This window comes from Chlamydotis macqueenii, chromosome 22, assembly GCF_036417535.1.
Source record: "Chlamydotis macqueenii isolate bChlMac1 chromosome 22, bChlMac1.mat, whole genome shotgun sequence".
NCBI lineage: Eukaryota > Metazoa > Chordata > Aves > Otidiformes > Otididae > Chlamydotis > Chlamydotis macqueenii.
Window position 1 is genome coordinate 2,031,949 of NC_141577.1, and position 26,218 is coordinate 2,058,166.

At 51.8% G+C, this 26,218-nt stretch overlaps 1 protein-coding gene across 1 annotated transcript in view; it reads right to left on the reverse strand.

The window, feature by feature from the left end:
* The window catches only part of CSMD2 (CUB and Sushi multiple domains 2), a 288,643-nt gene that overhangs the window by 20,930 nt on the left and 241,495 nt on the right, over positions 1-26,218 (reverse strand). Inside the window, exons 45-57 of the mRNA XM_086764833.1 lie at positions 23,927-24,007; positions 23,036-23,149; positions 21,058-21,246; positions 20,207-20,353; positions 19,079-19,267; positions 13,865-14,050; positions 13,368-13,562; positions 11,850-12,023; positions 11,322-11,495; positions 8,488-8,661; positions 7,437-7,625; positions 4,734-4,907; positions 2,284-2,466 (exon numbers count right to left, since the gene is read on the reverse strand). Of these exons, the coding sequence (XP_086620959.1) occupies positions 2,284-2,466; positions 4,734-4,907; positions 7,437-7,625; positions 8,488-8,661; positions 11,322-11,495; positions 11,850-12,023; positions 13,368-13,562; positions 13,865-14,050; positions 19,079-19,267; positions 20,207-20,353; positions 21,058-21,246; positions 23,036-23,149; positions 23,927-24,007 (2,169 nt within the window). The remainder of the gene's footprint in view (positions 1-2,283; positions 2,467-4,733; positions 4,908-7,436; positions 7,626-8,487; positions 8,662-11,321; positions 11,496-11,849; positions 12,024-13,367; positions 13,563-13,864; positions 14,051-19,078; positions 19,268-20,206; positions 20,354-21,057; positions 21,247-23,035; positions 23,150-23,926; positions 24,008-26,218) is intronic.

Consider the following 26,218-nt stretch of genomic DNA (forward strand, 5'->3'; position numbering starts at 1 on the left):
CTCCGAAGCTCAGCAATAATTGATTTGATTCCAATCCGTGCATCCTTTTTCTGAAAAGCTTATTAAGATCCCCCTTTGCCTTCCTTTGCCTTTTCCTACACATTTTACAGTGAGAAGCTGCCGGGAGGAGGACATTTCTCTAGGTCCTGTCCAGGCACTTGGCACAGAGCTGCTGTAGCTGTTCACGAAGCCGGCGATGCTCGGTCAGGCGAGGCTGCCGAGCGCTCCCAACACATGTGGCCACCAAAGCGACATGGTCCCGGGCACGGCAAGGGGCAAGCGCTCTTCCTTATTACTCACATGAAGCTCCCACAGCCCTGCACAGCTAACACCTTGTTGTGGTTTTGGTTTTCTCAAAAATATTCCAGCGGGTAAAACGAAGGACCACCAAGAGCCAATGGGTTTCCAGGTGAAGCCCAGTGCTCCCCTCTGCCACACACGTCCAACTCTGCGGGTCAGAGCCACATCGGGCCCAGTGCTGGAACACACCGAAGGTCGAACATCGGCCCCTTGACTTCAAAGTCAGCCACAGACTTTGTACCTGAACTTACTATGGCAGCTTGCTCTCCCTGAACTGGAGACAACAGCTCCCTTCTGCTCACGCTGTAGGATCTGCACCCTGTCCTCTGCGCATCCACGCACCTACGTGTTCCTCTGCAGCGGGTCCTCAGCTCTCGCTGACCTGACAGAGACCCCCTGTGCTCAGCCAGCGGCTAATCCGGAGAGCAATCGGCATTGAATTCCCCAGGCAGGCGAGCGCCGGTGGCCTGCGCAGCCCCACCAGGTTGGATTTCTCTCCATTTTGGTGGCTGAGAGCAGTGAACGAGTGGCTGAGTCAGAAAGCTAATGCACTGCGGAGGTGTCCAGCAGCTCCGCTGCCGCGCTGGAGCTCTTCCACATCAGCAGAGACGCTCGTTCCTTCCACACACCTGCCTGGGCACTCAGCCCTCATCCTCACTTGCCCTGAATTCAATCCCCAAACTCATCTCCCCCCTCCACCTCCTATAAATACCTGCTCCAGAAAGTTGACGGTAACACTCCAAGTGCAGCCAGAAGAACACCTCGTGGTGCTGCAGCTCGCTGTGAGCACAGATGAGACCCAGCACACTGCCCATCGCTGTAAATGGCTCTCCTGTTTCGGCCAGTCAGCACTTCACATTGAGTGACTACATCATAGGTATAACGTTACTATTCATAACGTACAAAAAAAAAAAAAAATCTGCCAGGGATCCGTATTTTGGTGCCTCTGGAACCTGATGGGTTACTTATTCTGAGATTAACAATCGAGTCTTTCCATAAAAAGAAAAAAAAAAACAGAGAATGAAAAAAAAGCCAAGACCGGAGGCGTATTAATAACATGATTCAGTGTCTTCAATCAAGAGCTCCACCAATTTGGAATAAATTTCCAATTCATTTACAAATTCTCTCTGAGCTTCTGGCTTTCAAACCAGCTGGAGAGCAGTTGCCCAGGTCTCTCTGCACTTGGTATCCTGCCTCAGTTTGGCTTTTGTTCTGTCCCCAGTTGATTTTTAAACACTCCTATAAAACAGTAGCAGTGAGCAGCACAGCTCAGAAAATCTGGCTGGGGTTTTATTAGGTTGGATTACAGGGTCTTGATTCCTTCAAATGGAAAAATAAGGGGTTTGGGGCTTTCAGATACTTTGCATTTTGCATTTCTGCTTACTGTGAGTGGCTCTTGCACGTGCCAGTTCCAGCTCGGACGGAGGTCTGAAGCTATTGATGTTTGTCATTCTGCTGAATTTCCTCAACAAAGCAACAATGATTAGCCAGTGTCACCCACAAATCTCGTGCCAAAACGGGGCGTTTCTGATCACCTAGGTGGATATGTGATGCAGATCAAGAGACAGTCACCTTGCAGCAAGCCTGTGAGTGTCAGTCTCCAGGGATGACTGGAAACGAGGACCAGATCCCACAGGCTCTCCCTGCTCTAGCCCTCAGTTCAGGTGCTGGCATTAACACCACTGACCTGAGACCCCTTACACCATCCCGGTGCACCCCGCACAGCGGAACACACCAAAAGGTGACACCCATCCTCTAGCACCCTCCTGCGAGAGGTGACCTGCAGACGTTTGGGAAAGGGAGAATTGAGGCTCTGTGACATACACGGAGTATTTGGAGGAAATGCTGAACAAGAGATTGTCCCAGCACCAAATGAACCTAGCAACTAAACCAGGACACTGGCTGCCCAGGCAGCCGGCCGTGCTGCGGTAATTCCAGGGACACCCAGAGCAGGCTTGGCGCGATGCGGGGTTGGAAAAGTACCTTCGCATTCCGGCTGCGTGCCGCTCCAGGAGCCGTTGGCTTGGCAGGTCCTCTCAGATGAACCCCGGAGCATGTAACCAGGCTCGCAGCTGAACCGGACCACGCTGCCCACATCAAAGTCATCTCCCAGCCCGATGCCATGAGAGGGGATCCCCGGGTCACCACACACGCCCTGGCTGCCTCCTGTTAGGATGAGAGCACAGCATCAGCAGAGTAACCATGTCACAGCCTTTGGCCCTTCTTCCCTCTCAACTGCATGCATTCAGCACGCAGGTTTGGATTGGGTGGTTGACTTGATTTAACTGACTGGCTCTCAGCAGAGCAGGGAAATTCCATATGAAACATCCCCTGACTCGGGAGCCCACTGGTTTTAAGCTGGTTGCAAAATACGGCCATAACTCCTGAATCCCAAGATGGAGCCGTGGCCAGCTGCAGCTGCTTCCCACAGCAGCTGCTCCAGCAGACAGCAGCTCGCTTGCCAGCATCAGTCATGAGGACGGTTCCCCTGCAAGCAGAAATTACGACGTGCTCCAAGCCACCTCAGCACGCCACGTTGTACTGGCAGAACAAGAAGCCGTTGGGTTTGGAGCACAGAGGCGGGAGGGATCCAGCTGAGAAGCATCCGCTCGTACAAGTTGTGAACGCTGGGAGCTGCCGGCTGTAAGTTCGGGGGACAGGAGGAAGGGAGCAGCTGCAGCAGACGCCTCGCAGGGTTCTCTGGAGTGGGCTGGAGAAATGCCCACCTCCTCACTGCCCGACATGGGCTCACGCCATGCATGCCTGCTCTTGGCTTTCTCTGCTAACGATCTGTGTAAATGCATCCACCCTCAAGCCAGGAAAGACTATTTCACTCCTGAAGCTCCTAACGAAGTTCCTGGCTCCTGGGCCTCCTGTGCCTCGCTGCAGGGACAGCCCTTGCAGCGTTACACGTGATATCAAACATAACGAGCACCTTCATCATCCCAGAAACGCACTTGCTTGTAAAGAGAAGGAGGAGAATGCTCCAGGTTCAGCATTTTCCTTCACATAGTGACTTACAGCAAAGTCTTCTGTTTCACCTTGCAAAAACTGCAGTCACGCCGTAGGGATCTTCCACGCACAATGGAGAACCTCTTTGGCAGGAGACGATCTGAGCGGTAATCTGCCTCTTCACTGCTGTTGTAACTGTACCACCTGAGTTTGCTCTAACAGAGGAGCCTCTCCCCAAGCCCTTGGTTGGAAACGATAGTTCTGAGGTACTGGGCATTCACCTGGCCCCCAGTCAGAGAGAGCGTGACAATGCCATCAGCCTTGGTCTAAAGCTGCCTTCATGAAGCCATTCAGAAAAGAAAAAAAAAAAAAAAAAAAAAAAAATCACACACCACAGATGTCAGCAGCAACTAGTCAGGATAACACTGAATGTTTCCAAAAATCCACCCACAAAGTTGACAGGAGAGACAATGAAAACCACACAGGGAAAAGGCACGAATTAGAGCAGAAAACCCTTCCGAGCAGCTGCAGATCAAGAAGCCGGCTCTGCAGATATGGATTCTGAATATGAGGATGACTCCGCCTGATTTCCTTTTCCCTCCCAGAGCAGGGGTTAAACTTGGTCAAGTGGAGCTGCTAAACCTAAGTGGCAAAATTAAAAATTAACACTTGTCCCAAATGCTTTGCGCCAGCTAAGCTCTTACTTCGTCTGCCTCGGTGCCCTCCAAGGAACAAGCGTTGAGACGGCGTGGAGAGGGCTCCGCACGGCGTCCTGCCAGTCCTTCAGCGCCCTCCCTGCCACTGGAGGCCACCCGCTAAGATCCCAGCACCTCCATTTCAGGAAGGCAGCACATCTCATCGCATCCCCCATGACTTTGACCCAAGTCCATCTCATCAGGGACAGTTTTGCTAATGAGGATGTTTTCAGTGGAAGGCCTTTCTCGCTCTGGCACAGGAGCGAGGATGGACTTCTGTTGCCAAACTGCTCTCCGTGGAGATGCTGATGGTGTGGAAACTCATTGTACCAGCTTCTCTTTGCCTTGCGCAGACCTGGCGCTGCCGTGGTGCTGTAACAGCAGATGTCAGGCCCTGGAAAGGGGCCACATCGGCTTCTTTTACTGGAACGCAAGAGAAAGAGGGCCAGATGCTACAGATAGGATGCAAGGACCTGATTTTGCATAAGACATGTTCACCCTGTATGGAGAAAACTGTAAAGCAGCAGGCTGCAGTACACCTCCCACCACAAACATTCACTGCAGTGATTTATTTCTCATCTTCCAAGCTGAGTGGTTTACTCTCTCATCATCCAAGTTGCAGGAGACTGGATAGCTGAGACACAGTGATTTTCAGAGTCTTCCACCATCTCCCTAGCATGTGTATTTCTCCAGCTCAGCAAAACACAGCAGGTTGTCCTCTTGCAGGATAAAAAGGGGTAGTGGAGGATGGGACTGCCCCCCACTCCTTCCTGAAGCCCACCTCACCTGAGCAGTGCGGCAGCGAGCCGCTCCAGCGCCCGTCCAGCTGGCACATGCGAGTGGAGTTGCCGAGCAGAATCCGCTTCCCCAGGCAGCTGTACCGCACCACGGAGCCGACGGTGTACTTGTCACCCGAGATCTGCGCGTGGGGCGGGGAGCCGGGGTGGCCGCAAGACACCACTGCAAGAGACAGAGGCAAACAGCTTCAACCAGAAGGGAAGCGCTCACGACGCCGTTTGATGGCAGGTACAGAGTGAAGTACCATGTGTTTGAGGGTCGTTGTGCAGGACCTCGGCAGCTTGAACCCGCTCGCTGCCCCCGAGCCCACCGAACATGCGGTGGCTCGCGCCACGGCGCAGGTGTGGCACAGCGGGCCTTGCACCAGTCTCCTTCTGGGGGACAGGAGCTCATCCTGTAAAAACTGCCAAGGGTTTGTGCACAGACGCCTGGTCTCGATACTGCCGGGCATTTTGCAGGCTCCTTGGAAAACTCACCCCCTCTTTAACACGAACACTTCCACGCACACCCACCCTCGGCAGCAGCGGGTCCTGCGACAGCGCTGCAATCGATGCCGTGTCACACCTGAGCAACTTCTCCCAGCAGATTCGGAGCGCTGCTCCCTCAACCATTGCTAGTAAGAAAACACCGCTAACAATAATTAATAGGTTTACTTTAGCTTAGCAATCAAGAGTGGAGACAGGGAGGCTGTTGACAAATACACTGACAGATCCAGGGGCTATTAAACAGCTTTGGGTGAGGACACTCAGCGTAAAGACCACGCACCACTCGGCTGCTGAAGGAAAGCATCCGTAACTGATATCTTCTCTCCCTTGGCTAGAGTCTAAAAATACCAATACTGGCACGAGGTAGAAAACATGATGTATGCTTCAATAAAAAGCGTATGCTTGGGCACGTGGGCGTTGAAATATTCTGGTGCAGAGCTGTGACTAAAACCAAGGACGCTTTGCAAGGAAATGGGTTTGATAGCTAATGCTTAAACCCACACTGTAACTAACAATGTAATAACAGACACTCCAGCAGACTCAGCTAAGCTTAAAACCTATGGTGGTACCGAGGTTTTTAAAGGATTTACGTGCACAGCGTGGAGACTGTTTCTTCTGATGCGTTCGGCTCTGCTCCCCTGTACTTCACTGACTGGACTTGCTCTCCCACCCGTTTTACTCTCTCCTCAGAAACAGGCATGAGACGACATCCGCAACTCGAGCTTGCCTGGCATCCTCCTCCTCAATTTGTTTCAGAAAGTGCCTGGTAATTTTAGGTACCCAGCTATAAACACTTTAAAGGGGTATGGGTTTCAGCACTGAGCGCATCTTAAGCTTAACACAGAAAACAAAGACATGCAAAAATCTCTTACTTTTTTTTTTTTTTTGCTTTAAACTATTATTAAGCCCACGAATCCAGATCATCAGTTGTAAAACTGACCTCAGTTTTGAGAATGCACACAAACCCTCCAAGTCAATGGATGCCCAACGTTTTAAGGAAGGAGATCACTGTTATTTAGCTGGCAAGCTGCGGAGGGAGGGAGCCCGAGATGCTGGGCTCCCAGGTTCTCCAAGGCAGGCACCCTCGTGGAGCCCCGCGGCTGCGGTAGCACCCAGGTATCACCTGCCAGTTCCCACGGCCCGTGCAGGGTGCTGCAGACATGAGAGGGTGGCATGCTGCTGACAAAGGGAAAGGAAAACGTGCCAAAAACTACTTTGTATGACTAGGTGTTGAAGGATAACACAAGAAGAAAAGAAACAATCATGGCTTTGGAACAGCTCAGCCGATTTGAACTGTGAAGGAGCTCCCTCTCTGACTCCTCACGCCAGGTAACCGGAGCTGGCAGCGCCTGGGTCCCCAAAAGGACGTGCTGCCTGTGCAGGGGGCTGCTCTGCCCCGGCTCTGCTCCTGCCTCTGCGTCACTGGGCAGCCCGCTGCCAACCCTAAATCCAGCCCAGAGCTTGGTTTCCCTCGGTCTCAGAGTGGGACACCACCACTGACGCCTTCCGTACAGAGCCTGGGCATCTCCTGCACGAGGAATTACTACAGCATGGGACCACACTGAGCACTTCATGTCTCTCTGCACTACTGGAAACACCCCTTAAGCCAAACCACCACCCAGAACCTCCCAACTCTCTATGCAAACCGCAATGGCAGAAAAGGCCAGGAGACTGTAAAAAAAGGAGGAAAAAAAAAATATGTAAAGTAAGGGTCAGGAAGTAAATCCTCCTTAGCACCCGCATCGCAGCAGAATAAAGGCCACCGTCACACCGTCATGTCCCTCCCCCAGGGCTGCGGGATGGGTGGGTGTACGGAATCTCAGCCGTGCCTGAGCGGTGCTACACACGCCCTGCCCTCAGTCAGGCCAGCCGCGCGCTCCTCCCTGCGAAGATCTGCCTTACAGAAGCTCTGCCGCCCTTCCCCATCTGCAATACTTCGGCAGGCGCTGTATGGAGCCAGCAAAACTCAGCAGGATCTGCTTTCCCCTGCAGAAGGAAGCCATCTCTAACAGGATTTCCCTCCTCAGACCATGTATTTTCCTTCCATGGGCAGGATCCAGAGGCCAGTGAAGCTGACGGAATGACTTCCATGGATTACAAAGGGCTCGGGATCCACACTTTCTACACGACCGTTCAGCTCAGCAACGGAGAACTGCATGGGATGTAAACCTTGGGTGGACGGGTGTTGTTATTCTGGAGAACTTACAAAGACACTGTGGGAGGGCGCGGTCCCAAGTGCCGTCCCCCTGACAGGTCAGGACATGTGTCCCCAGTAAGTAATATCCATGGCTGCACTGATATGAGACAGTTGTTCCAAAGCTGAATCTGTGCGGACCGCTCGGCTGCACTTGACGGATGCTGTTTTCCAGGTGCCCGGGGTCAGTACAGTTTACAACTGCAAACGAACAACAAGAAAATACAAAAACAAAGGGTGTAACAAAGAACAAAGGATTCTGCAAAAATGAGCAGGAAAAGAGGGAAAAAACTCAAATCACACCTTTCACAACTTAATGTTGGGTGGTTTTTTTAGGGGGTTTTTTTTTTTGTTTGTTTGTTTGTTTGGTTTTTTAAAATATTTTTTGGGGTAGAAATAGAAAGAATCCTTATTAAAAGGAAAAAACAGAGAGCAGAGGCAATCCTGCAGGCTCTCACCCTGCCACGCGAGGTGCAGCAGCAGAGCCTGGCTCTCCTGGCTCCCCAAACCAGGACTCACGTTAGCCAGTTGAGAATAGCTGATTTCTTGACCGACACAGCGACAGTATCGACAGAGATACCGGATTAAGGAAGTACAGAGGGAGGGAATGCAGGGAAGGGAGGGAATCTGGTAAGCGAACCTGAGCGCTAACAGCAGCGGAAGCAGGGCAGCCTAGAGAAAGGGTTCTGCACAAAGGCCATGGCGCTGGCTTTGAGTGAACTAGGCGAGGGTTACCAGCAGGACCTGCGCTAAGGGTCTGGCCTAGTATTTTCTTGCGTTCCCCCCACTCACAACACCTGCTTTGATGTCCTGGAAGCTGCAGGGCTGGGCAGGGTCCACGAACAGCTCTGAGTGAAGCCCAAGGGAAAATGAGGTTTGTTGCATGAGATTTACGCAGCCCTTGGTGTTCAAACATCACCTGTACCTTTCTAAGGAACTGCAGGATTTGTTTTACGCGAATTTATGACAGCATCAAGCTGGATTTTAGGAACCCAGAGCAACCAAGGAGGAAGGCGCAGACAGGTCCCACTTGCCCGCAGCGGGGCGGGCGCAGATGACTTACCGCGGCAGGCGGGCAGCGTGCTGCTCCACTGTCCGTTGGCCAGGCACTGGGACTGCGCCGCTCCTTCCAGGCGGTACCCCGTGTTGCAGGCAAACTTGGCCACATCGTTCAGATTGAACTGACTCCCCTGGGTCAAGCCGTTCGCAGGGTTGCCAGGGTGGCCGCAAGTGATAGCTGCAATTAGAGGAGATGTTACTTTTTTGTCTGGAAGAAAGTGGATTATCCATTGGAAAAAGTTCCCAAGGAAGGAGATTATAAAAAAAATCCCCACATCAACCCCGAAACCCACACCGACTTCAAAGATTTGTGGCCATCTCCGTGGAAATACTGAATCAAGTTGAGAGCATGGTACCTTTGTTCATTTTACTGGCGTAAGAAATTCTCTGAACCACTCTCTAAGCAGCTGAGTGCCAGCATCCTACTGACTTACACTGTAAATCCCTAGGGCTCCTCTTCAAAAAATCCCAGCTACCGTTATTAATCTATTGCCTTACATCACCCTGGGCATCACACACAGACATGAAACCTGATGTTTTCCTCCCTCTCCCCGGTGTAAGTCAGCTGTACGCTCACTGCAGTATGAAGTTACACCTGGAGGGATAGTTAAAAGAGGAAAAATATCAGAAAAATCCGGTTTCTAGCACACGGCCTAGAAAGCTTAAATCTTCCTGCTTTAAGTTTGAAACAGGGGAAAACCTTTATTTCTAAATCCCTGAAATGAGGATTTTTGTGCAGCTCTTGTTCCTGTGGCTGAGGTTAGCTCGGGCCAGCGATGAGGTAAAGGGTCCCGGCCTGAGCTGCTCGGACAGGGCCCAGGGAAGGCGCAGAGGCAGTAGGCACGGATAATACTGAAATTCAAAGGGCTTTTGCCTGGGCTGCTCTGCTGGCAGCTCTGCAGAGCAGGGCGATACAGGAGGATACAGCCCCTGCCGCGAGCGAAGCCCGGAGAGCTTCCCCTCCGGCACAGCAGCGAGGTCCACTGCGCAGAAGAAACATCAGGATACGCCATGCAAAGATTTTTGGCTGCTTAAGGAACGCAGCACCTTCCGACAGCTGAGGACAACGCCATATCGATGCCTGTCACGCTGAAACAGGGTAACAGTCCATCAGCAGTACGGCTGCCAAAGCCGGAAGCTAGAGGGGAAAATGACATTCCCACACAAGATCCGTAACACATCTCACTGCCAGGGCTGGACTCTACCACAGGGATGGGAATTTATTCCTTATGCAAGCTGGTGACAGGTACAGGTCTAAAAAATATGAAGCAAGATAGCCTTTCAGTGCTGCAGGAAGCAGACGTCAGATTCTCTGAGGCACTTTTGAATACGATTATCCGTGTTTTCAAACAGGTGATGGATTCTGTCCCAGAAAAAAAAAAAAAAGGCTCCCTGCAGTTGGCATGGATTAAAAAAACCTGTTTGCACAGAGGAAGCAACTGTAGCAGGTTTAAAGAGAAAATATCAGGACAACAAGAAATTACAATGTGCTAACAGACACAGTGCCATGAGCTCCTACAGAAGCAACAAAGCCTGAAGGCATCTCATTTCAGAGTCTAACAGTGCTCTGCTTTAATGACACTGAATTTATGTTATCCATAAGGTCTAACATAGTGTAACAACTTCAAGCCCAACTTCTGCACGAGACACCTTTACAGACGGCTGCACAAGAGCTTGGGGGGCTTTCAGGTGCCAGGGCCAGAGGCTGGCACAACGCAGAGCTGGAGAAAGGCTCTGCACAGGAACCAGCCCTGTTCTGGCTCAGGAGGCAGATGGCAGACACGGACCAGCAACGCTCATCTGCTTTGTTCTAATGGGTTTGGCTCCTCCCAAAAGAACCAAGATGAGCCTTAAGAATGGATGTTTAGAAAGCCCTGCATTTCCACAAATTTGCCTGACAGCAGGAGGACACCCCATCAACAAGATTTCTTGGTCCAAGGTTAGCACGTATATACTTGGCAGGTAAAAGTGAATTAAAACTTTTTCAACAGAGCATCCTCAGACACAAGAGTAATTCAAACCTACCTACAGACCCACAGCCAGCCTTTCCAATAATTCTCTTCCTAAAAAGCTCATGCAGAATCCTAGACTACCTCTAAATCCTGGAGTCTCTGCTAACCTTGACAGCTTAAGTCTGTTTCTTCTTTTTAGGCTGGAATCTGCATGTTCATTGACTTATAGATCATTCCTTACTTCCCATCTTGCTGTTACTATTGTGCCTCAGCACATAAAGCTCTAAACCAGACAGGAGAGGTTGGAAGCAAACAACTGGAGAATCACGATATGAAATACATGGATTGCTCTGTCCAGTGATAAGACGACGCGTAAACTTATTAACACCTTAGAGCTCTAGAGACTTACTTAATTAGTTTATTTACTGGAAAGATAAACGAGCAGGTCGTACAAGGTGATTTGTGAATGTGGATCAGAGGACAGAGGCTGACCTTCCTCTGGCGCAGAGCACGTCTCAGACAGCGATGACTGCGGGGTGCTTGGGGGGCTACGTCTGCCTCCAGCCGCCCCGCGCCCCGATACGGGCTGGCGTCCTCAGAAACCACACCTTCAACTGGGCTCCTCGCTCAGAAACCCAGCGTATGAAAAACACCAAAGAAAGGAGGAATTTACAAAGCAGAGGGAAAGCAGCCAAAACTGCAGCGTTACCACTTCTGCCATATCTCAGCTCTCTCCCACGTGAGCCCCAGGGATGCTCGTGCAACACTCACTGCGTGCAAAGCAGCTGCACGCAGCCTGGGCGTGTAAGCTCTGAACAACGGTCGTTACACGTGCTCTTGTCCTCTGACCGTCACCGGGGCTAAAGAAATCTGACAACGTACTTACGCACACAGACAGGCGTCTTCCCCGACCAGCGGTGATCCTGCTGGCAGATCCGCACCGACATCCCGATGAGGCGGAAGCCGGGGTTGCACTGATAAACCACGCTGCCACGGTAGTTGTAGTTCTCGCCGTTGATCTGCCCGTTGACGATGGGACTGGGGACACCGCAGTGCCCCGCTGCAGGAGGGAGAGACACCATCACCGAGAGCTCGCGCCTGCCCCTCCTGAAGGCATCGCCCACCGCCCTGACTCCCTGGATGGATCTGAATTCCAGACTCTGCAGTCACAAATAAAACTAGAGCAGCAGCAAAAACAACATATCGTTTCTAAATCTCTCCTCTCCAATCTCAAAACACCTCGCATCTACCGAGCAGCAAGGAATCAAAGTCTGCTTCCTTTTCACATCTACTTAAAACCCTACAGCTTCAGCAGCGCCGAGTCCTCGCTTGCATCAGCATCTGAAATTCCTGTTTCCTCCAGAATTGCCATCTGGACTCGTTCCCCACCGCATCACGGACACTCCACACCTACCCAGACACCTCACTTCTGCTCCGCTCCAGAGCCCGTTGGCCATGCACTCCCGCACGCGGGACCCGACCAGGGTGTAGCCGGTGTTGCAGGAGAAAATGGCGGTGGCCCCGTAGTCGGTCAGCGTGCCGATCTTGTTCCCGTTCGGCGGGGTCGGCAGATCTCCGCATGAGATAACTGAAAGAGATGGTAAAGTACAGCAAGTGAGAACAGGCAGGGAGACGTGTATTTTAAAGAAATGCCCTCAGTGACACTTACCACCATGAGTTACTACTGAAGTCAGGAATGAGTAGGAAAGATTACTGGTTATAAGGATAGTAACGATTCAGAGCTGCGTTACATGAGGTGACAAATATAAGTGCTATTAATATTTATTCTCCAGGACATGAGGGAATTACTAAAGATAAGTCTAGCTAGGAGGAAGCTATAGAAGTTTTTCACCCAGAAGTTTTTAAGGCAGGAATATTTCTATTATTAACCCATTGCTAGATATAGCCAGGAAGCCTGACTTCCAGAAAAGCCACAAAATGGCACAAGATTTGCAACTAGAAAGTAACACCCAGCTGCTTCTCACACAGTGACTCCCAGGCCAGAGCTGAAGTGGGATCGGAGGACGCCCAGCCTGGTTTGCAGGGTGCAGCCAGACCCTGGCCAGGAGCTCCCAGCCACAAGCTTCAACTCTTTATTTTACCTGCCTTAAAGATCTGCAAACCCTCTGGAGCTTTTGCACTCAGCAAGACATCAAAAGACTCATGCTGGGCACTTCTGACCTTAGTGCGTTGCCAAAATCTTGTCACTCGAATTTAGGTGGCAATATCGCTGAGGAAATAAAAGGAGGTCAGGCTCGCGCTCCCGGCTCTGGCTGAAGGGCTAGCAGGGGTACAACTACATCTGTCACCGAAGTCAGCAGTTGCGTCTCTAGAAACAAAGGGAGGCAGCAGGGAAGGGAAAGCTGCTGTTCTGAAGGAGAAATCTTGCTGTCTCTGTCTGCACTTAGAGAGAAAAAACACTCCACCTCTGACAAATGCAAAGATCCAAAGCACAGCAGTCGTGTCAGAATGACTGAGTGAGCTGCTTGTTTGCCAAGAGTGTTTTTGATTTACAGGTGACACCGTTACCCTTGTAAGCTTGGCGTTTGGATAAAATTGGAAGAGGTTAGGTTTAAAATCAGAGATTTTTATTTTCTTTCTTAAAAGCAAACTTCAGAGCACCTGGCACCAGTGGCAGCAAAGTTGCTGGGACCCAAGATCAACAGATGAGTTAGTGTGCTTGAGTTCTCGCAGAACTGTTTAGATTAAACCAAGAATGAGATCAACAGATGACCTCTCCCTGCACCCAGACTCTCCTCTACCGCAGCAGTCCTGCAGCCATGCTCTCAGACGCCTCCAAGAGCACGCAGGGCTGTGGCGCATTTGCAGAACTTGCACACCCACCGAACGCAGAACAGAAACCCCATCCCCTGCAAGACGTCCCGTGAAGCTGCCCTGCCCCGGCACACGCCCGGAGCCTCGCTGCTCTTACTTTTACAGGTCGGCATCGGCTCGCCTATGCTCCACGTCCCGTTGGCCTGGCACCTGATGACGCGCTGGCCTGTGTAGTAGTACCCCGGGTCACAGATGAGCATCAGCTGGGCGTTGTAGTGGTACTGGATCTCGTAGGTCAGCCGCCACCGACCGTGCTCAACCGCAATGCTGTTGATATCGGGACAGGTGACAGCTAAAAACCAGACGTGGTGAGCCAGGGAAAAGAAGTGAGACAGAGACGTTAATAGGCATCTTCACGGCACTTCAGCAAGTGTGTTGGCTTTTCAACAAGAGCGCCAGCATCAGCATCTCTGTTTTACAAGCGGGAATCCAAGAGCCCATGAGAAGGAACACTGGACCCAAGTCATGCAGGATCAGAAAGCCGGCGTCCTACATATCGCACCCGTGAGGCAAAGCTGCTCACGCTAGAGCTGGAAGACACTCCTGAAGGGACACCCCAAATCCCCAGGGACTGCCCCAGCCATGGACACTCACCCAGGCACTGCGGGGGCTGGTTGCTGTTACTCCACTGCCCTGCCTGCAGGCACTCAGCGCTGGGCTCCTCCCCGGGCTGCAGCTGGAAGCCCTGGTTGCAGTGGTAGACGGCTTTCGTTCCCACCGTGTACTCCTTGCCAAAGACAACACCGTTCCTCGGGGCTCTGGGAACTCCACAGGAGAGCGCTGGGAAGGAGGAGGGGAACACACAGTTGAGAAATCAGTCAGCTTCCAATTTGGTAATGAATTTGTGGTCAGCGAGCTGAAAGCCAGATTCCAAGCTCTCCTATTCACAAAAGCTCCAGCGCCCTGCTGAACCCCAGAAGCTGCAATGAACGCCCACTTTCACAGAGAACCAGACTTTCAACTCCCGTCTATCAGCAAAGCCAACGCTGAACATCCATTTCTACTGGGAGAGACCGGCTCATACTTCCTATATAACGTCTGTAACACAAAATGCATCAACACAGCATTCAAAAGTTTTCACACAGAGATAAAGGATTAGACAGCAATACGGTTTGTATTCGCACCCCCCAGCAGCACAACCTGAACCCCCTTTCCAACAGCACTTCTGGATTACGTAAGGCAGCAAACGGTGTAATTATGTTGTGGCAGAAGGAAGGCTAAATTTAGCACTACGGCTGAGAAGGTAAGGGATGAAATTCAGGGAAAAAGCTGATAAACAGGCACAATGTCAAACGGCTGCTCAAGACGGCAGAGCTTCAGAGAAGATGCTCTGCACCGTTCCTGCTGCGATCCTCAGCTCCAGGGCCAGGAGAGCGGCCAAACGGGGCAGAAAGGGGACAGGCAGGTCACAGAAAGATGAGCAACAGCCAGATACAGCCAGACCAGAACCACGTTCATTTATGCTGCGAGAGTTTTGCAAGACATGACAAGCCCTCTTACCCCAATCCCTACTGCTGGGAAAACGAGCGTTGGGAGTCCGTCACTGAGATCTGGTTTTTCATCCATCAGCATCCAGAAAAGCTGGGAAACCAAACCCAGACCTACCTCCAAAAACACCACGTGGGTTCCCATCCCTCTCAGATCTTTGCTCTAGGGGAAGCCCATCTTGCTTGGGCACAGGATGCCAAGGGGGACCTGCAAAGCTGCCGTTGTGAGACCACCAGCCAGCGGGGCTGCCCACAGCCTCTGCGGGGCACCAAGAGGAGCACAGCCCACTAGCAAGCACTGATTTGGAGGCCAACACCCGACCCAAACAATGGTCTGCATTTCAAACACAGTCTAACGGAAATCCATTCCTTCCTCAAGCAGCCTGAGCTGCTGCCACTCAGCTAACGCATCAACTGGAGGTAGAGTCTAGGACTCCTGAGCCACATGCTGATACTTCAACACACATCCACCCTCCTCTGTTCTTCCCTCTGCACAGAAATGAGAGCTAGAAAATCAACAACCTCAGAAAAGTCACCTTCTGGTGACAAGACCCCACTGAGCACTGAAAAGCAGAGAGCAAACTCACTGTGTACAGCATCAGCACCACCGCTGGGACTTTCTACCACTCCAGGTCCAAGATGCTTTTATCCTACACCTGCTACACGACTCGGCCAGAGCCCCAGCCTAGAGCAGACTGACACAGCACCTTGCAGACACTGGTGTTGCTAATAGGTGTGAGTAATTCGGCAGGCTGGTATTAGCATGACCAGGCACATCCCCAGCTGAAATGATAATCACATGTATGTCACTTCAGCGAGCTCAGGAGCTTGGCGAATCCTACAAGGCTGGGTGTCTAGACAAGCAGCCACACTGAATACCAATTCATTCAGAGGCAAGAGAAGAGGGGACCTGGAAAGTCCTACCCTTTCACTTCCACCTTATGACTACTTTCTGACACTGCACCCAGAGAGGCTGGTGAGAAAGCTGAGCCCCTTCCCTTGCCACTGCCCCCAGCAAAGCCTTCGCCTTCCTCTGTTCAGTTCCCTTCTGCAGCCTGATGCTTCCCCAAAACTCATCATCTCTACTTGCCACCAAGAAACTGAGGCACAGGGACTGACAGGGAGGGACCCCAGGAGTGAGGAGAGACCAGGGCCAGCTTTGCTCCAGGTCAGTGAGGCTGAGCTTCCACTTGTCTTCGATTTTCTGCACAAGGGAAGGATGTGCTTTTGGGCCAGATGTAGGTAACTAAAGTCTATTAAGCCACCAAAAAATAATTTTTAGAAGTCAGCCTCTTCACCTACAGATGATCAGGCTACAATATGAAGGAGGATCCAAGAGGGAGAGCCAACTGGGCTCTGGTGCCCTGCACCCATGGCAGGACCCTTCCTTCCCTGCAAACCGAGCATCCTGGAGCAGAATGTGTTATTAGTAAGGCTTTATTTACACAGCCCTACATGAAGTAGAGAAGCTTGATTTTCAGGGTGGCAATAAACTTGACATCTGCTCCAAAGAGTATTCCTGAGGCTCAAACTGTGGGCACTGTGACCAGCAGAAACAGAGGAGATGAAAGACAGTAGGTGTTCCAGGGAAAGGCACATCAGCATTGGGCTAGGAGAGACCCAGGGAGACCGTGGTCCAGGGAAAAAGGGGTTCAGCGGTACAAAAACTCTGTCTGCAGGAAGATGTGCTAGGAAAAGGGACAGAGGCTATGAAAGCAAATCTGCAGCTGGGATTCCAAAAACAAAGCAGCTTAAAAATAGGCAGAGACAGAAAAGGCGTATTAGATCATCTTGTGCTCTCCTCCATTGTGCCAACGCAAGATTGCTCCCCGCAGAATATTCTGTGCCGCTTCCATAAATGTCAGCTAGGACGGAGCACGTAGTAAGGATTATTCCGAGGGGATCGGGAAGTGGAAGAGGATTAAGCACTGGCAGAAGTGAGCTATGGGAGATGTAATTTGTTAACTAGACCATGTGTTTACAAGCACCCCCGTTCCCCTCCTCCTGACACAACTGATTGTCTGAGCAGCTCCTGCAGCGTTCCGGACCGAGTTCCCAGCCCTCTGCCACGCGGTCCTGGCCGCCAGAAAGGATGAGAAATTGAGTACAGCCCAAAAGAAAAGGTTGCCAGTTGGCTTTGAGAGCAGTGTTAAAAAAAAGATGTTTGATTTTACGAAGCTGAAGCGGGCAAGAAGAGTGGAGCCAGCCCTGGCTATCAGCTGCTGGAGGCCAGGGGGGGGAGCTGCTCTGCCGTGAATTCTCCTCCAGCTCCAGCTTGCTGCTGCTCGCTCACCTCCTGCATCCATCTCAAGGCACTTGATCACCATGGGCCAGCACTGAGACTCCTGATGCACACAGGGGGAAACGGAGTAGGTGACTTCCCCAAAGGGGCTGTTTCAGCCTCAGGGTCTAACGTGACCATCAGGCTCTCCTCACCGGACAGAGACAGGCTCTTTCAGAGGACCACGGCGGCATGGAGTAGCACCAGAGCTTCTGTTATGCCCATCGAGCTCCTGATGCATCACGTGCCCAAGCTGAACCAGAACAGCGCAGGGTGGATTTGGTGCTTCTCATACAGCTCCCACAGGAAATCCTCTTCCCATGCCCCTCCATCCCATGTTGCAGGCCTGGGGTGCTCAGCAAGGAGCGTCTCCCGCACTTCTCGTTACAAGTCACAGAAGGTCTGGCTCTGACTCCTTCCCTGGTGGCCTCGGCACCAGCGCTCATGGACTTGTTTCTGCTTTAAATCATGGCTATCGGGGCATACCTCATCCAAGCACCTCCTCTCCCAACCTCCCCACACATCCTCTCTCCACCTCCTCCCCGCCTCCGTGTTTAAAATCTACTCCCCACAGACCATGACACCTCTTGGAAGTAAATAAAGATTTTGGAGCTGGCCACAAGGCTCAGGTAGCACTCCAGCACACCAGGGCAGCAAAGACTTAGCATTTGTACCTATTCTTGATTACGTGATTTTCCTTAAAAAAAAACCAAGCAGCATGTCAGAAATTCCTTCCGCCGGGCTAAGGATGCGGGAGGCACAGTTGCCATGACAGCCCCTCGCGCCTGTTGGTCTCCCTGCGCGGTTCATCTGCTCGCACCAGCACTCGGTGTTCGTCCCAGTCCGCGCTACGGATGAGGCTAAATCACTGTGTGAGCTTGTGCTCGCTTTCCCGGCTCCCCCTCGCCCGTGGCGCTGGGTGACAGGGTCTGGTTTACTGCTTTCCGCTCACCTTCACACAAACAGAGCCTTGAGAGGGCTCCAGAGGGACCTGAGCACCCACAGCACACACCCAGCCTTTAGAGGCAGGGCGTGCAATTCCCTGTGCAATTCCCAAAGCGCCCAAGCGATTCAGGAACACAGAAGGGATTTTTTTCAGCGCTCTCTGGTACCTCTCACACTAAATAATGCTGCTTTTCCTCACAGCCCGGGCTGGACAACAACGCAGACGCAGCGCTGAGGTTTCGCCCGTGCTCCGCTCCCCGGCTGGTTTCCAGAGAAGCCAACGCAATATTAATCCCCCGCGCTCAGCCCCCTCAGAACGTGGACGGATGTTCAAAGACACTGAAAGGCTTCATCAGAATCAAGACGGGCATTTTATCAGCACAAAGGAGCAGGGATGATTGGCGGACTGAGAAAAAGGTGCAATCACAAAGCGAACGCAGCGAGGGAGACGAACCAGCGCAGAAGCGAAGCCCCCTGGGGCACAACGCCCCGTCCCCCCGCGCTCCCACGCCGGGCAGGAGCCCTGTGCCACGTACGACGTGTCAGAGAGATTACAGTTCATTAGGAGGAGATGCGGAAAGAACAACCACATGCCTAAATCTTACATGAAGCCAACAGAAACTGGGCACCAGCTGAATCCCAAGAAATTTCTCATCCCCACTGACACACGCAGACCTAAGGCAGCACCTTCCAGAAATACCAAAGGAAGTTCCAGTCCCTAAAACCCAGTGGGACCCGTGCTCCTGCCAGCCTTTCCAAATTCTTCCAAGCAAGAGCTTCTGCACTTAACCTTCTCCTGCTCCTAACTGAGGCTTGCCTGGGTCTTTATTAAGAGTTCAAACACTTCTACAGCCTTTACACAGATGCTTTTTCCCCCCCATCCTGAACACTCCCAGTTCCTCCCTTCCCTCCTTGCTCATCTATGCCCAAGGATTTGGACAGAAGAGGAGCACCCATCACTGCCTACCTGCAGCTCCCAGCCTGTTCTCAGCAGGGAATTGGGGGATTTACCACAGGTTTTCATTTTTACTGCCTTTTGTCTAGTCCTTCCTAAGACTCTGGGATCCTCACAATGACACGTTTGCCCGCTCTCACCTTGGCACAGCGGGATCGCCTCGTTCCAGTGGAAGTAGCCCTGAGGGTGCTGGGAGCAGGTGGCGGTGCTGTGGCCAACGAGCCGGTAGCCAGCATCACAGCCGAAGCGGACCGTGCTGCCAGGGCGCAGACCCGTCTGGCTGAGAATCAGCCCGTGCGCCGGCGGCTGCGGGAGGCTACAGTAAGGAGCTGGAGAGAAGGGCAGAAGGAAATGACTCACTGGATTGGCCATTCCAAGACAAATTTCCTTCCTGTTGGCAGGAATCACGCCGTGCCCACCATCACCTAAGGCTGTACAAGAAACAGAACTTGTGCAATGCATAAACACGAAGTCAAAGGGGGAAAGAGCGCAGGGCTACCGTTCAAGTTTCACTCAGTTCCAGAAATAAAGACTAATTTCTGATAATTAAATATTACTTAATTCATTGACTGAGTAAATTCATTATTTATTTATTTATGGCATACTGGCAAGTTCTCAATCCAGTTTTATAGCTTCCACTAATTATGATTTGCTGAGTTCCAAAACCCAGTAATCCATTTTAAGGAATTCTCCGCAAAAATTCAGTATCCCGCAGCGGTTCCGCGCTGAAGGAGCAGCCCAGACTCCCCGGCCCCGCTCCTGGGCGAGCAGCGGCAGAACACCTGTGTGGGAGCACAACGCGTTCTGAACGGTTCACCGCAGACGCTGTGACACTCTCAGTCACGTGTAAGCTGTGCCTCACGCACCAAGCAGCTCCTGACACAAAGTTCTTACGGTTTGTGATGTTCATCTTCAAACATCTTAAAACGGCCTCACTGCAAGGACACAACAACCGAGTAACACACTGTGACTTGCATGGATGGGTTTCATCCATCCAGAGCCGTGCCATCTATGGTTTTATGTTCTGGTTCTGAGTCTTAAGAGCTGTTGAGAAACCAGCCAAAGCTGCAAGGTTTCTCCTGGAAAGAAACCTGCCCTCCTGAGCCTCACCAGCTCAGAAGGAGCCCAGCTTTGTGCGCCTTCCCAGGCCTTGGCAGCTCTGCCAGCACAGATGGCCTATGCCCCTCTGCAGCAATTTTGTGGAGATCTTTGGCTGAAGAGGTGATCACGTTCCTGGCAGAGGCACCTAGTCTCTGCTGTGCGCTTACCGGCATAGCGGATTTTGAAGCCTTTTCTGCTGTAGGCATGATCAGAGGACCAACGGAGATAGACTTTGTTCCCGCTGCTGGTGACAGTCAGAGGGGCAGAGTAGTTCCCACTAAGCGACAGGAGCAGCGGACTCTGGCCAGAAGGACCTGCAAGGAGGGAGGGAACGGGGAAAAGTCAGGGCTGAGACGCAAATAGTCACTGGGCCTTATCTGCCAGGGTGTGTTTCTGCAAAAGGAACAGGGATATTGCGGAACTGCAGCATGGGAGCTTTCACCAGGAACGGCAGCTCATGCTCAGGGGTTTTTTGGGAACACAAGTCCCAGTGCAGACACCTGGCTCCCGGGGAACCAATGGCAAATAGAGCCTGTTGATCGTAGTAAGACCAGGACTTTGCTCCAGGCAGCACGCCTTCAGCTCAGGTCCCAGTGGGGAAGCACAGCAGCATCAGCACAGCACTTGTATGGTTTGGTTACAAAGCTGCATCGTTGTGAATGTTGACAGATCCCCTCTCAGGTCATGAGAACCCACAGGCTTAGAAAATCTGATCTGGATGGGCTTCAGGGATGAGAATTTCCACCTTCCCAGAAACTTCCCCACAGTTTCTCCCAGGAGCTTGCTAACTCCTGCCTCTTGGCTTTAGAGTCACTCAAAAATCAAATCATTGACATTTTCTTATCCAGAGAATCAATGAATCTTAGGAGGAACTTTAAGTCCAGCAGAAGGTTATAGGCAGCAGCGGCGGAAAGCTCTCCCCAGAGTGCTCTGGGAACAGATCCACAACTCACAAAACTCCGCCATTTCTCTCCTTTCCCCTCGTTTGCTACACAAGTCAAACCGGTGAATCTCTTACCGTCAAAGATTTCAAACTCATCATATTGCTTCTCGCTCAGGAAGTACTCGATGGTGAGGGAGATGTTGTACCCAGGCTCGACCTTCACCACCCAAGAACAGGTCTGGAAGTGAGGGTAGCTGCCCAGGAAGCTCTGGCTGAGGATCACACCGGTTGAGTCTGTCATAACCTCGTTCATGGGACAGTGCACTGCAGGGAACATGATGGAGAGACAACAGCAAAGGAATTTTCCTGTTTCGCAGAGGAAGGAAGGAGACAGTAGATACAACGGCCAAGAAGATCTGCCTTGACAAGCCGGGTCGAGCTAGAGCACAACTCCCCTGCACACCTTGGCCCTTGGGGCTCACAGAGAATCCCTAAACCCTGAGGTAGGCTCCACAGGAAGCACGCTGTGTTTACACAAATCCGAGCAACTGTCACATTTAAAGGAATGGGCAAAAACCAACCACGCAAACAATTTCAACGGCCTTTGCATTATTTCACATCTCTCTGCAAGCAAGCAGCTTCTCTCAAGTTCCAAACGCTCCCCAGGAATCCCTGGAACCTCATCACCTGGGTTAGAGCGCAGTGAGGGGCTGCAGGCTCATCTCAGGTCATCCATGGAGCTGTTAACGAGGACGTAAGAACTCCAGCTCCTTTCTCTAACCAGTGCAGCCCATCCAGCTTTGGGAAACACTAAATCCAGCTAAAAGTGCTCATTAAAAAGGCCAGCAGAAACACTCCAGAAGAGCAGGCAAACACGCAAAGCGAGCAAAAAGCATAAAAAGAAAGGGATCTTTATCCATAATCGTCACTGAAACCCAGTGCAAACACTGTGCTTGTATTAATAGAAAACAGCCAGAAGTATCCAGAAAGAGCAGTGTATTCTTTCCAAATCCTTAATCCCATCAGCGATTTTTTGACCTCTATAAATTGGTGGCCAGATGTAATTTAAGCAGTCCCTTTACCCCCCGGCTAACGACCATCAGTAAATAATTGAATGACCTCCCTTCCTCTCCTTCAGTTCACGCCATTTCAGAGAGAATAAAGCTACAGAAAAATATCCCATTATATGGTAAAAATGTTCAGATAGGAGGGAATGAAGGAGATGAAATAATCACGGCTGGAGTGCACAAAAGCACCAGCAGGAATCCAGAGGATGAACAAGGTAACGCGGCAGCACAGAAGCATCTCTGCGATCCCTCCTGAGCAGCAGCAAGGTGTACAACGCGGCGTGCTTGGGGCTTTCATTTTTCTCCCATGTAACACATCCCTGGCGCTAACAGGGAAGCTGTTCCGCACAGGATTGCCTCAGCGAAGGAGCTCACTTTGGCGGAGGAGCTCGCCTTGCCGCAGCCCGCGCTGCCTTGGCTGCTCGTGCATCGCTAGCGAACTGCCGGCGTGGAACTCCTCCCCTCCTCGCGGGGTAAGGACATTTGGGTGACTGCTTTACTGACGGCGAGCGCAGTCGGATACGCCGCGTGTCAGACCTCTTCACAGCCCCTGCTCGGGACGGCACAAGCTTGAAGAGCCTTCCTGATCGGGGGGCTTGGAGTCTAACCCAGGGGTATGCGACGGGAGGCAAATCCCTGCGGAAGGGGCACAGACCCGGCGTATTCCCCAGAGCCCGCGGAGGGCGGAGGAACCTTCCCCACCGTTTATCAGAGGGCGGCTGCAGTAAGTCACCCCGCAAACCCCTCCCTGCTCTCTGCTTCAGACTTGCCAAGGTGCTCGGCCCCGAGACCAGCTGCGAGGCGGGTCAGGAGAACAGCTCTTCACTGCACAGAAGGACCTTGCTACCCTCCTCACAAGGTCCTGACGGGTGGTTTTGCACTCCTGGGACCCTAGAGATGTGAGAATTAACCCCCAAACATGCAGTATGTGCAAGGAAACCTCCTTCAGCTCCACCCAGCTCGCTCCCTCCCTTTGCAAGCCCCAGCTTGCAGCAGTCTCTGGGTAGGGAAGATTTGGTTGCCGCACCAGGCACCCCCGGCTTTACCTTCACACGTAGGGGGAGGTCCTTCAAACTGGAGATGAGTGCCTAGCTTGCAGGTCAGGATTTCATTTCCAATCAGGGTGAAGCCAGGAAGGCACCTGTACCTCACGATGTCACCTAGAGACAAACAGAAAACGTGGCGATGCAAGAGAAGGATCAACCAACATGAAGGCTGAGCTGTGGCCGGGAAAGAGGGCACCAGGGCACAGGGACCTCTCGACTGTGCCTCTGCCGTCCAGCTCCGGCACGGCCGCACAGAAATAAAAGGTGTGGATGCAGAAATAAAAGGCACAGAAAGGCATGCTGGAGCCTCAGCTGGGATAAACTCCTGTCACGCCACCGAGACGATTATGATCTGTGTAAGCTATTTCAGGTGGAGACTTCCCTCAAAGAGAGCAGACAATGAGAAAAGCTGCTGTTAAAAAACATCACGGCTACTTCACTGGTCGCAGAGACACTTAAAAAGTGGATGTAACCATGAGCAACAGCAAAAAATACAAGAAGTACAGTCGATACAGGTGAAAGGGTCTCAAAAAAAGAATAACGGCCACTAAGCTTTCACACTAAGCTTTGTTTGAAACACCTGAAAACTGTTATTGTGGCAAAGATTTCTGAATGTTTCCAAACAAGCTGAGGGCTTTCACAAAAGCAAAGCCACTTCCTCTGTACTAACAGGGAGGAAAAGTCTCGGGACTATCGGATCAATTTGACTCTATGTGAATGCTGGGTGTTGAGAAGGGTCACACACATCTCCCGATGCCACACACAATTACACGCGTGAAGGGGTCTCCTGAAACCCCAGATGTGGGGTGACAACACGTGTGTGTCCTCCTGCGGGCACTCCCAGCAGCTGGCGAGGGGGGAAGGAGGTCTAAGAGGACCGGAAGAGGCTACCTATGTGAAATTCTTCGTTCTCAGTGATGATTTCTGCGTTGGGAACAACTGTCGGAGGCTGGCATCTGAAGAGCTGGTAGGCTGGAAGAAAGCAAAGGAAGAGCAGCAGACGTCAAGCTGAGGGTGAAGGTAGCCATGGCCATCTTGGTACTAAGCACAACAGACATCAGAGCAAAGGGCGGTAGAACACTGGAACAGGTTTTCCAGAGAGGTGGTGGATGCCCCATCCCTGGAAATGTTCCAGGCCAGGTTGGCCGGGGCTCTGAGCAACCTGATCCGGTTGGAGATGTCCCTGCTCCTGGCAGGGGGGTTGGGCTGGGTGGGCTTTAACAGTCCCTTCCCACCCAAACCATTCTGTGATTTAAATCCTCCCTCTCCACAAGCAGAAGGAATTGGGAAAAGCGCAACCAGTCCTTTCCCCCTCCAAACCCTACAGAGATGTCTCCAGGTATGTGTGCCCCGCAGCAGCTTTCCCCAGTTTCTCACACCTAACAGGAAACAGGCTTTTGTCCGTCTGTGGAGACCCAGGTACCCAGACAGCGCTAGTCCTTTTGGATGAGCACCGAACGATGACTGATGGATGCTGACATGAGGCAACGTTACCAACACCTTTTGGGATGCTAAGAGAAAAGAGCTTGGTGACCTCAGCGGAATCAGGTCAGTCATAGCAGGGGGAGAGTCTCGGACTGCTCCAGCACCACGTAAATTACAATAATTATGCAGAGAATTTCATCCGTATCACCTCTCCTTGAACAGAGATCGCAAAACTCACTGATTTATTTTTAACATTAATTTCTTCTGCAAATAATTCCAGGAGCGCTAATGTTTCCTCTATGTAGCTTGCAGTTCACAAAGCAACCCATGCAATGTCAACGCCACTGCCTCACGCAAGGCAAAGCAGGGTAGATCTTGTCCTTTTTTCCCAGCAGGTGTTTTTTCAGGGGTGCCGTGTGGCTAAATGGGAAGAGGGCATCCAGCCAAGGAGCAGAAACGATTCCTCATGGCTCGTGCACCTAATCAAATACACGGCAAGTAGCAAATTTTCCACCAAAAATTAAAGATCAGGTAACACTGAGTAAAACAAACGCACTGCTTAAAAGCAAGCACGTGAGCGCACAAGGCCTGAGCGCTGTGCTGCTCAGGAAAATAAACACAGTGGAGCTGTGAGCACGCTGAAATTGAAAACACGGTACCGGGAACCAAATGAATATTAATGACAGACATTTTCTGCTATTTGCTCAGCACTTCTCTGCATCTTGGGTCCCCCTGCACCTGACCCCGGACAAGCATAACTTCCTTCAAAATTTATATCAGCCCTTTAATTTAAGATACTGGAGCTCAAGCTGCCACTGAATATTAATTCTTACTAATTCCACGCTGTTGAACTCTTCACACCACGGCACGGCTGGCAGACCTGGCAGCAATCTTAATGAGGCTTATGATGATGCTTAAATCCACACGCACATCGTCTGGCCCCAGCTTCCCTACCCTCTGACCCAGGCTGGGATAATACCTTCCCAAAAGGTGTGTGGAGAAATCCAATGTATGGAGGTCCAGGGAAGGGGCTGGAGGGAATGCAGCCGCTTCTGGTTCACGTGGGGGACAGGCTTATGTACCTGTGTGTGTGAGGTGGAGGGAAACCAAACACATGCTGCTTCAGTGAGCTAAACCCGGGGTGAGGGGGGTCAAAGGAAAGCACCAGCTCTGTAATTCGGACAGCCAGCCCCTCCTTCACCACCCATGCGGGAGCACAGGGAACGGGACGAGCAAGGGCGCTGGGAGAGCCCGCACAGGGAAGGGAGAGGAGCGAGAGGCAGTGGGGAGAACCCCTCTGCTACACAGCCAAGAGCCAGCCCAGGAGGGGACGCGCTCATTCACAATATTTTAAACATGTTTGACGGTGGGGGAAAAAGGAAAGGAAACGTTAACAGAAATTTAAATTAAATGCTATTAAAATTAGTGCTAGATAGCATCTATTGAAGTGGAAAGATAACCCAGCACTTCCAGCATTAACCGCCTCTCCTTAATGGCCGTATTTCAACGGGGAGCTGTGACTGAGACGGCTCCAGCACATGGGTGATACAGCACCGCTGAAGCTCCTTCCAACAGCACATCCATTTGTCCTCACCAGGACACAACAGAGCCCCGTCCTTGAAACCACGCTGGGACCCTCCTGAGTTACAGTGCCGTCAGCTGGCTTCCCACCACGCTTGCACATCAGCCCGCACCGGCACCTGCACCAACCCATCTCATAATAGGTGCAACATCATCGTTTTTCAAGGGATGCTACCG